Raw genomic sequence first — 12,453 nt, 5'->3', positions numbered from 1 at the left:
TCATATGGAATCAACATCTAAGAGAAACACACACACATGCAATTAGGTGGAAAGACAGAGAATTTGGACTAGGGGTATTTTTCAGTGATACAGTGCTTGTCTGGCATTTGCAGTGCTCCAAATTTGAGTCCCTAACACAAAGAAAGAAAGGAAAGATGTGGGGGGAGAGAGGGAAGGAAGGAAGGAAGGGAGAGAGGGAGGGAGGGAGGGAAAGAGGGAGGGAGGGAAAACTTTTTCAAAGGATTGACTAATGACAAATTATATCTGGGTATGTAAATTAAAAGCATCCCATGAGATACACTGATTATTTTAGTGCTAGTTTACTGCTGATGTGACTCAAACCTTTAAAGGAAAGATTCCAAAAGTTCTGATGACTGTACAATCAGTCAGCAGAAACATCAGTAGCCAGAGGGTAGATTATGTGGTCAGCAGTAGAGGCAGACAGAGGTTTGAGTCCTGCATGGTATGTAACTACCTACTTCACAGGACAATAGACTCTCTGGGCTTCAGCCCTCACCCACATCCCCTTTCCAACCATTCCTACCATGTGGCATCATATTCAAGAAGGTATTTAGAAAAGAAGAGATATACAGAACCTTTGGCAAAGTGACTTACTCAGAATGAATTTGTTGGTGAAAGTGGTTTGTCCTCATGAGTTTCACATTTCTTCTCAGGAAATAAACTCACTTTCCTATAGGAGAGAGTAATCAGTTCTAGTACAAATTTGAGGGCACTTCGCATTTTTTAGGGTATCCTCAAGTACTTTCTTTTCTTCTTGAAATTCTGGTACAGAGGCACCAAAGATCTCTCCTATGTGGTTAGGGTCATTGTAAGAAGAGGTGGTACAGTTCCTGAAATGGAAGTAAGAGGTCACTGCTATAGAAAGTGATAACAAGGCTGAACATGGTGTCTCATCCCAGCTTCTATGGCAACAGAGATCTGGAGTATTATTGTGTGAGACTAGTCTGAGAAAAAAATGTTAGCAAGACTCTCTCAATAAATAATAAGTATCTGGGGTTAGATACTTGTGACCCCAGCTACATGAGAGGCTGTAGGTAGATAGATAGCAGTCCATGTCTGCTGTGGGCAAAAACATGAGACTTTATCTAAAAAAATAATGTAAAAGCAAAAAAGGGCTGGTGGTATGGCTCAAGTGAATTCAAACTCCAGAACTGCAAAAAAAAAAAAAAAAGAGAGAAAAGAGAAAGAAATTTAAAAAGCAAATAATAAAAATGATGCTTCAATGACCTATTCAGTGCCCATTAAGCATTGTTAAGTTGACAAAGCAGAACTTAAGTAAATGAAGAAAACAGTAAAAAATGGTCACCATTTAAGTGGTCTTCAAAGTTGAACTGTACTTATTTCCAAATATGCTAAAATTACCTATTGGGTCATGGGGATGAGACTTCTGTTAAATTTTTATATTGAATTTATTTTGTATAATATAGATAAAGTATTAGTATAATAGTGTGTATAATGGCATATTATAAAATAATAAAATACATTATAAAAGATATAGATATTTAAGGCTTAGATGTATTAGTTTTTAGATCTCTGTGTGTATATAGATATAAATAATGTGCATTATGCACTAATGAATCCGCACACATACATACTTTTACTGACAGAGCTTATATGATCAAATATTGGGAACATTCTGTTTAATTCTCTGTGAACAGAGGATACAGTAGGAAAGTAACTACTCATGTCTAATTAGGTTGCTAAAGACCATTTGACAGTGAATAATTCAATGATGGAATATCAGGAATATCACAGGACAAAGCCAATTGCCCATTCATTTGTTAAATAGCCATTGTGCGCCCACTGCATCCCAAGTATTCTTAGTGTTTTTTTTACCATTATGTTTTAGTTTTTTGAAGTTTGTCTCTACTTTATAGAGACAATTATTAGTTAACAAGAGAAACAGAAATTCCTTCAAAATCATAGCTAATGTACATACATACCCTTTCCAACTTTCATTACATCTTCTTGATCATTGAACAGGAAAAACAATAATTTCCACAAAATTTTGCAGAATTCAGATTTACATTTTCATACCAAGTAGTGAACAGGAAAGAAGAGAATGCAGAAAAAGGATTAATTGGTTTTACTGCTTGGAAACTCTGCTAGCATTCTGAAAAGACATGGTGACATGCAATACCTGCTGATGTCACAAGTTTCAAGAGAAATATCCCCTGGTACTTTTTTAACTAAAGTATGAAAGTCACCTTGAGGCATTATCAAAGAGGAATAATGGGACAAAAAGTGCAAAAAATCTCCTAAAAGAACAGGGCTAGCCTTGATTCATTTGTTCCTTTTATCTCTCAGACCTCGAGAAGTATCTAACTCTCTCTTCCTCCTTCTTCTTCATATCTTTTCCCACTTCCTTTTCCAAAAACATAAAATTCAGTAGAGCAGTAAATAATTAACCTCAATGAAATGTCACCTGAAAAATGTATATGGCCAGAAACAAAATGAGTGTTCTTAGCAAAATAGGCATTGGCCTGCAAAGTGGAAGACTGCAGCCTCATCCTTCCTAATCTAGAAATATTTTTTACTCTCTTGGTTTTGCAAACTTAAAAACCAGTTCTCCTAGCTCCAAGGACTATTTCTCTTGCCAATAATCTAAGTAAAACTCACTTTTAAAGAAAAAAAGAAACTTCCAAAAAATGAAAAATGAAACAAAAATAGACAAACACAAGAGAAAAATTTAAACAGTATTAAAAGATGTGACTGTGGTGACCAAATGGGCTGGAAATCAAGGTGAAAGAATGTTGGCCATCCTATTCCCACTGGGTTTTGGTTGTTCCATACTATCTATCTATCTATCTATCTGTCTGTCTATCTGTCTATCATCTATTTCCTCAGAGTCAAAAGAGAAACTGGCATTTTCTTATTAAAATCTCAATGTTCCTGAAAATGGAACATGTCTTGAACTCAATACATGTTGCATTTTGACTGAAAAAAATAAACCTCATCACTTTGTAATATATGTTTAGTGATTTCACACTACCATTCAAAAGCCTGTAAATTTTGAAAATGTCCAAAATAAAATAACTTCTATGAAAGTAATTAAAGGGGTAAATATATGCCTTAATAAATATATTATTATGGATTAAGGGAGGACTGGTTCTAAATTTTTATTGTTAATCCTTTACATTAGTTTTATGTCGCTTTGCATTATCTTTGTCAATAACTAATAATTATCTAGCTTTTTATTACCCATGTTAGCAATAATTAAATGCCCCTTATCTGTTTTCTGAGGACCTATGGAAGTATAATTGAAAAATAAAAATTTTATCCAATTACAATGCATAATATGATATTCTAATACATTACATTTTGAAACAATTAGCACAATCAGGTCTACTACCATATCATCTAACATAGTTATTTTTTCTGTGTAGAGAGGACATTTAAAATCTTCTCTCAGAAATTTTCAAGCCATACGTTAACTATACATTTAATGCCACACATCAACTAAAGTCATCATGTTATACAATACCTCTCTAGAACTTATTTGTCCTAAGTGAAACTTTGTACCCTTTGACAGGCATCTCCCCAAATGCATCATTTCTTTAGTATTTGAGACTTTTTAATCTTGTATCTATACAGTAAAATGATTGCTTAGTCCCCTTTCATAGCATCATATGAAACTATAAAGGATCTAACACACTTGATCACATGTGAAGAAATTTATTTCAGCCTCCAACTCTGCAATGAAATGTTTTCATAAGGTATCTGAGTGAAAACTACTCAGCTTATTTCAAAATTGTCACCAGTGGGAGATATAAAACACAAATGCCAAGAACATGCTTCTCTTTGGCCAAAAGTTATGTCTCCCTGTTGGGTCTGACAAATAAAAATGGAAATCTGAGAGAAAGATGCCATAAAAGATTGAGTGAGTACAATTGTTTATTCTTAAATTTTTTGAAATGGAATGATTTTATATTATCCTCTCTAAAGCATGTGGGTCAGTCATTCCATCAGGATACTTTTATTCTATGATCCTAAATTCATTCTGAAGCTAGAGAGACACCCACAAAACAAATCACAATTGTTTTACAATTATATCCTGTAAAAAACAGGGAGATGAATTATCAGCCTATAGAAATTGAAGAATAGCTAGGTCTTTAGTCATCTGAATCAGAACATAAATTTAAAGCTTAACTAAACAGGTAAAAATTAGTCTTTGTAAAATGGTAACAAGAACGATTATGCAATCTCACTTGTAAGAAAAAGAAAAAATGTTAAACTCCCTTACAACTCTGTCCTCACAATACTACTATTGTATAGAATATGAAGAGCACTGAGAGAAAATAGTACCTAATACTCTCTGATGTCTACCAAATAATTCAGTTTAAGTAGAAAAAGGCAGAATTGGAACAGTCCATCAAATTCTGGAAGTACCTCAAGGCTAATTATAATGCACTTCAGCTGCCCAATTTTGTGTATTACATCTGCCAACATCTACACTAAGCTTAAGCAGTTTCCATTTTCAATCCACAAATAGATTGTCATTTCAACTTTCATTTTTTTGACAGAAAATGAAGCTTTAATTTACCTAGTATGGAATAGAGAAAAGTTTCATTGGGCTACATTAAACCAACTGTTCATATGGCCTGGTGATAGCTTAGTGGAACACAGAAATAAATGTGGGATTTTTGTCCTTCGACAAATTCAAGGATATCGAACATTTTCTTCTTTCATGATCTTACTTTTGCCTAGAATTTTTGCTAAAGGATTAGGTCCTATGTATGTAAAGTAATTTGCTTTATTTTACTACAGAACTAAATTTTAATAATTCTATACCCACAACATTCTGTGAATACTTGTCATGAGTTGAAATCTGCAAGCTATAATTCAATCTAACCATAATAGATTCAAGATTCTCATTCTTAAGCATTGAAAATCACACCATAAGTTAGGAAATTAAGACTGGGGATGGTGTAATAAACAGGACAGAACATTCTACCTTGTGTAAGTACTTAAAATTATACAGAGAAATCCCATGGCCTCAGCAGACAAACAGACAAATGGTTTATTAATTTGTGATGTGTATTCAATACAATCATACATGTTAGTGTTATCCATACTTAGATTAGAGGCACATTAATTAGTGGTTAGTTTATACCTAATTCTGCTAGGAAAGACTCCGCTAAAGCAAAAAAAAGAAAAGCTTTTGCAGGAAGATAAAAAGCCTGAGCTGAGTCAAATCCCACTGATGTACAAAAAGTCTTTACTTAGGAGCAGCAAACCAATGCCAGTCACTAACCAATATGAGGGTAATTTAGAAAAATGAAACTTGCTTTTTTTCACACTAACATAAAATTGGTAACTGACTTTTTGAGTAATGAAATAATGTGTTTAAAAAGTAGAGAATGTTGGTTAGATTTTCAGAGGACTTTGGAGGAGGAGACAAATTAAAGAGAAAAAGAAAGGAAGAGACTGATAAGAATGAGGTTTAGTAGTTTAAAGAGGTCTATGTCAATGATTCCAGGGAAGAATAGCTGATATGAATATTGACAACTAATTAGTTTAGCTATTGTTTGGGGACATATATGTCACACTAAGTGACCAATAATGGTTGTAATGCTTGAGACTGGAAGGGTCTGTGGTCTTCTAAGTAATAATGAAGTCACTGAGCAGGTGTAAAATCTTCGAGAAGATAAATTAAGCAATCTGCATTTGCTAGATTTCACTTTAATCAACAGAACATAAACTCTTTAATAGCAATTGCAGATGAAGCTTATTTTTAAACTCTGTCCATTTTTACCTTAGGCTACTCGCTAGATTCTTATATTTTAAATTATAATTTTTTTTTAAAAAAAGGAAAAAAATCTTTGTTCAACTTCAGTGCCATATGGGAATTTTAAGCAACAGTTGGAAGTTTCTCTGGAGTGGCCTTAAATCAGTTCATTTGGCCTTCTATAAATAACAAAGTAAGCACACCCAGGCATAAAGAAGATGGGTACACTGCCATTACAACTTCTCTAGAAAATGATATACCTCTTGGAGTTTTGTGGGTTAGTTATTAGCAGGAACCAGATGGAGAATTATACTGTCTCTACAGGACACTAATAGAAACAAGTTCTGAGATTTTTCCCTGTTGAAATAAGTTCTAATACAACCTTCAGGGCTAAAATTATCTGACATTTCAGTATGAAAAAGCCAATATGTACCAGTGGCTTTAATGTAATTAAGTAAAAACCTACCTCAATTACTGTATTTAAGCTTTACAGTCTTTGCAATATGCTACCCAGACAAACTGTCTGGAATGTCAAGGCTATCCCATCCATTGAACTAAAGTTGAAATTCAGCCTACATGTTTCTACTATAAAGAGGATTCCAATTTTAACCATTGCAATGTGTGAAGGACTGTCATTCATAATAGGTGTGGAAGTTAAAAACAAACAAGTTACATAGTGGTGATATTTTAGAAATGGAACATATCTTCCCTTGTCATTTTCACTTCCTTAAAGACACAGTAGAATAGACAAACTCTAAGACTAAAGCATGTATAAGTAAATTTATAAGTTAACCTTGAGTTTTTTCTGAGACATAAACTTTATTATTATAATTTTCCTCTTAATTTTCAAATCAATCATTTATTTCATTATGATATCTGATAACCTTGATTTAGAAAAAGAAAATATTCAAGCAACTACATTTGTAATTAGGAAAAGATAGTTTATGTGTATAGCTAGATAGTATATAATATGCATTTCATATTGATTATCTGCTATAAAATAACATTTCATTGACAGATTTTGACAAAGAAAATAGTGCGAATGATCCTGACGACTCTGTGGATACCATAAGACGTTATCAGAGTTCCAAGAAACACTTTGAAGAGAAAAAAAGCAGATCCTCATCTTTCATCTCCTCCATTGACGATGAACAAAAACCACTCTTCTCAGGAATAGTAGATTCTACTCCAAGAATAGGGAAAGCAACTGGGCTCCATTTTGAAGAAGCAGTATCCACCTCAGGAAGAATTCACACAGATAAAAAAAGTCACTCTTGCAAAGGTAATGGAGAAAAATGAATCAGGTTTTCTCATTGCTGCACATAAAATGACAAATTTTCACAAATAAGAGCTGCATCAACACGTTATGAACTCCTTTTCAATTCATGAAATGTTTGCATAATGCTCAGAATTTAGACCATCTACAAAGTGTTTGCATAATTCTGGAATAAGTGGTAATTATTCTCAAACAATGTCAACATGAGAGATTTTTGTGGCTAACCAAACAATTTAACACCCGGTAGAAGTGTGGCAAAACCTATTGAAGCAATTTAAGCCCATGGAAGGAAAGGATCAATGGCTATTCTAAGAGAGCTAACCACCTGATTCTTTATATGTAGCTTCTAAACCTATTCCAACCCAATAGCTCAGTGCAATCACGCTAAAATATATGCCCAAAAGAATTCTATTTTACTGTAATTACAAAAAAGAGAGAAGAAATATTCTGAAAGTGTACTCTTGATGACTCTTGTTTAAGATAGCCACTAAAAAGAATACCTAAATATATAGGCTATATTGTTGAAAATACACAAGAGATAAGAGATAAGCTTGATTAATATATGCAGATTCTACAGCAACAGATGGTAAACTAAGGAAAATTTGAAATGATTACATGGAACAGCAATTAATTTAGCATAACAGAATCTAGATCAGCATATCTAGCTCAATCTAGACATTAAGTGCTCCCCGTAACAGCTGTGGATCAGACTAATTGTGTTCCAAGACCAGCTCTGTCACTTGCCCCCTTTATGACTTTGGATAAGTGATTTAGTAAAACCCACTAAGACTCACTTTGTGCATTTTTTTATATTAAAATATCCATATTTATTTATGATACAATAGAAATTACATCCTTTAAAACTGTTTCTAAGAATGTATATAGACGTTTCAGTAGGCAATCAACTATTCTACTTATGATTGAACTGGAACACACAGTTATTCATTCATTCATAAAATGAACATTTACTATGTGACATTTACTATGTGCATTTTCTATGTGACAGAAACAGCTGGAGACCCCTTTTGTGTACACATGGAAGGAACATGAGCTACTCTCCTAATTTTTGTCTGATTGCTAAGAGAGTTTATTTAAGAATATAATCCTATAATATTGTTCCTCCATCTGACAAGTTTTTTTCTCTTCCCCTCCTCAGCTTTGTCAATGCACAATTAACAAATACACATATATATAATTTAACAAAATATACATATACTTATATATATATTGTATATATACTTTAAAAACCAAGTGTCTGATAGAAAATTTTAGATATCAGCTCTTAAATATGGAAGCAGTTTTATGGTTTCTCAAGACTATTTTAGCGGAAGATGAGCAAAAATATTCAAACAACAGCCTTAAATGGTAACTATTCAAAAACTCCTTGTTTTATAGCTGGAGAAGCTGAGGACCAGAAGTTCTGTTCTTGAACCACAACCCAAGGTTTAGTTACAGGCTCTACAACTCCATTCCATTTCCTGCTCTAGAGAGGGCAGCAGGTGGTGCTCTGAGGAAGTCTGCCAGTTTGTGCGTTTTTAAATCAGAATAATATTATACAAACAACTAGTTGGTTGTGATTATTAATAAGATAATGTATAAGTTATTTTCTCTGAAATGAAATCCCACCTCTATTTAGTATTTCCTCATAGGTTATATTTTCCAATCATTAGTTATTTAATATGTCCTTGCATATATAAAAATGTAAGGATTAAAAAAGATCTAGGAAACCATAAAGAAAAGTCCCCAAAAATAAAAGAACTATAAGATGTTTTAGGTTGGTAGGATAGCAAACTTATGGTACATAGTAAGTAAATATTACCTATTATCACCACCATTATTCCAAAATATCGTATCTGATAACAAGATTTTATTGAGTCTAGTATGCTTAGGCTTCATAGTTTTCCAGAGTTACTTTCCCTGTCATGTCAAGTCAGCATTTGCCATGACCTCACATGGAAATAAGCTAAGAATATATGCAAATGTCCTCTGGACAATCTAAAATCTTGATGAAGTGCATGAAAATAGTACCTCATTTATCAAAGTGGAAGAATGGAATATTAGATGTGATTATCAGATGTCCCATTTTAGTTATTTATGAAAATGGATTCTGGGAAGTGCTAATAATAGAATCAGGTTGTAGCATGGAAGTCAAAAACTCTATAGAGCTTGCTGAACAATCTCTACTATACCCAAAATTCAGCATAATATGCACCTGCCAAAAGGGGGCGGGTTGTAAAAAAATGTTTTCTTCATGAATTTCAGCATTTCAAGTCATTAAATATATATTATGGGGAATTTGTCGGACTTCATAATGATTTTCCCTGACAGTGAATTCAAATTCCCTTCATCTTTCGTATTTCTTTGCTAGTTATTCCAGCCTTTAATTAGCTATTCCACATGTCCTCCAAAATAGTATTTTTAAATTATTTTAATACCTCCAAATTTCTAATTTTCACAAGTTTAAGATGTAATCCTCATAAGATAATGAATGATTATCTTGTGTAACTAAATATACATGTCAACTGATAAACATTTATTTTTTATAGCTTCTATCAGATTGACACACATTTATCATGATTAATTAACATGACTAACCAACAGAAAATTTACAAACTTATATTGATTGAAAATTTCATTCCTTAATTATTATTAAGATGAAATGGTCAAGAACGTTTAATACTATATAAAGTGTAGTTATAACTGCTGTAGTTTGAACTACTAAATCCACACAAAGCTTCACTATCAAGAGGAATATTTACTCCCTCATATTTCTGGCATTTATAATACTGAATTTAAAAGAGTAGCATGCTTAAGCAAAACTAAAAAAAAAATTTTTAATGGACTGTAATCCTACCAACAGTGAGGTCAAAAGTTGACACTAGGAAAATTGTGTACCCAGAGAAAAGTGCAAGTTTACTTTCTGTTCATCTATTTGCAGAAATGTCTTGCAACTATAGCAACATTTTCCAAGGCAACCAAGTGCAGATTCCTTCGGCTATATTTAGAAAGTGTTGATGAGGATGCTCCTTTGATTAAGACCACTAACTAGGATTTCCCCTTTGAACCCTTCATTTCTTTATAATGCTGTTAACACAAGTTAATCACATATTTCTGTATTTTAGCAAAAGTAAATTATAATCAAGGAAGCCTCTGTTGTGCAGAATATGTTTCATTAATTTCTGTTAAGATAATCATTTTTTTCTTGAACACTGAAGAAATAACACTGTTCTCCATAATTTATTTCATATAATTCACCATTTTCACTTAAAATCAATGTATTATATATAATTTGAAAACAAGACCACTATTAAGCATATGCAGAAAGAATGTAAGCCTTCTTGGCACAAAACCCATGAGGACAATATGTAATGTTAATCCTATCAGTTCTTGTGCTCTCTAAACAAATGTTCATACATGAGCTGGCTATCAGGAGACAAGTTATGGACAAAATTGGCATCACCAAACCACTTGTACATGTTCTAAAGGCTTATTTGGCATTGCTAGTCCAAAGCTGAAAACCTAGTTTACTAAGATACTACATTATTGTTTTGCATTTTAAATTGATTCAAACATCTATGAACAACAAATCATACTTCTTAGTGAAAATCTGTTGCTAATTTATTTAAAACTCTGGCAGTATCATTTCTCCACTTGTATTTTTCATTTACATTTTGTCATGGTTGATAAAACATCAAATGAAATGATTAGCTGTCACTTTAGAAAACAAAACTAAACAACAGGATCTTGTAGGGTAAGGAAGCTATAATCAGGAGTCTTTCTGGACTTCACAGTAAGATCTTTGAGGCTTATTAGCATTTCTGAAGAACAAGGAACCCTGACCTCATAAATTTCTCATACTATCTTTGAATTTGTTAATTTCTTCATCATAGCCTCTACTACTGAGGCAGAAATTATATGCACTTCATTAGAGAAATTTCTATGTATTCAATGATAAAAGAAAAAAATGAAGAAATAATAAAGAATTTTTCGACTTCTACTTAGAGAAAGGGGGAGCATTTGAACTCCCTGGCTGTACTTTTAGAGAAACTGTAGGAAGTCTTAGAGTTCAGTTCCCTATTTCTAGAATCACTGCTAATCTTGCCCATTTCAGTTGCTTTCTATCCACTTTTTTAAATAGTTGAGGCTGTAAATTCCATAACTTTATGTAATAACTTTTCTCAAGGTTTAATCATAGCTACTTGTCAAGATTTTTTTAAATCTTTCTATCAAACCAAAGTCATTTTCTGTAATTCAAATCTAATTCCATCTGAAAGTAAAGACCAGCTGGAAGTAATCCTTCCTTCTACAGCCCTCCCCTGAAGAAAAAAAGTTTCTCCAACTCCAGTCATATTTTTATGGGTCTTATTTTCCAATCCTTTAGTCATTTTGTAGAGGTTAAGAAAGCATAGCAAAAGTATCAGAGGTATGTGACAAAAATGATGGAGAATGTATCTTGAAAGTACAGGTTTTAGGAAAAACAGTAAATTAAAAGAAGTTGAGAAAATGGATTTGTATCAATAATTATCACAACCTTGCTGACCTGAATTCTTCAAGTTTACAGCAGACACTCAGAGCATTGAAAAAATAGGCTTGCAGAATAGCACATCATGACACCCAGATGTAATATGTGTGTTGGGGCATGATGAAAGGGAGGTGGAAGTAGGAAGCTGGACTAGAGGAGCAGACACCTAAGGTTCTAGCCCTCCCCAAGGATTTAGAGCTGCAGGTGCAAAGACAGAATGAAATCTGTCTCTTCAGGAGCTTGGCTTACATCAAGGGAGGGTTGCTCTTCCCTACTCTGCCTCTTAAACAATCCCACACCCAAGCTTTCATCATTCCAAAGTCCCCATACACCATGACACCAATAGTATAGAAGGGACTCCTCTAGAAAGGGGAGGAGATCATCTCCCTCTCTCTGGAGTAGGTACATTAGGAACACTTCCATTAAAACACCATTTCTGCATGAAGTTGGTTCAGAGACATCCATCTATTCATGTCTTCATGCCCTGATCTGTTAGGCTCAGACCCAATAGGGAGTAGAAGCACTGTAGGAGCTGAGACCCAAGGTGTTCTCTTCTTTCAGTCCCAAACTCTGGCCTCTCTTGATTAATAATAGCCTTCCCCCAACCACCATTACCATTCAACATGGATAGATGGGGGTTGAGAGAGAGAGAATTAAAATACAGTCATGTGTCACTTAATAACATGCTACATCTTGAGAACTGTCATTAGGCATCACAGTACAGACCTCATAGTATGCTTAATGCAAGCCAAGTTGGCTACAATGCCGCTAGGCAATACAGTTTTATGGGGCCATTGCTGTGTATGTAGTCTATGCTGTGTATGTTGTTATGGAGTGCACGGCTGTAATTGATTAGGCCCACAATTATGTTTTAATTCGAAGACTTTCTCCCTTGACTTCTGTGCC

At 33.7% G+C, this 12,453-nt stretch overlaps 1 protein-coding gene across 7 annotated transcripts in view; it reads left to right on the top strand.

The window, feature by feature from the left end:
• The window catches only part of Kcnh7 (potassium voltage-gated channel subfamily H member 7), a 484,116-nt gene that overhangs the window by 447,956 nt on the left and 23,707 nt on the right, over window positions 1-12,453 (top strand). For all 7 annotated transcript variants that reach the window (XM_074070967.1, XM_074070965.1, XM_074070968.1 and 4 more), the window contains one exon: window positions 6,768-7,031. In XM_074070967.1, the coding sequence (XP_073927068.1) occupies window positions 6,768-7,031 (264 nt within the window). The remainder of the gene's footprint in view (window positions 1-6,767; window positions 7,032-12,453) is intronic.

The sequence above is a fragment of the Castor canadensis genome, chromosome 4 (assembly GCF_047511655.1).
Source record: "Castor canadensis chromosome 4, mCasCan1.hap1v2, whole genome shotgun sequence".
NCBI lineage: Eukaryota > Metazoa > Chordata > Mammalia > Rodentia > Castoridae > Castor > Castor canadensis.
Note: the sequence above shows the minus strand (reverse complement) of the source record. Positions and strands in the feature narration are given on the sequence as shown.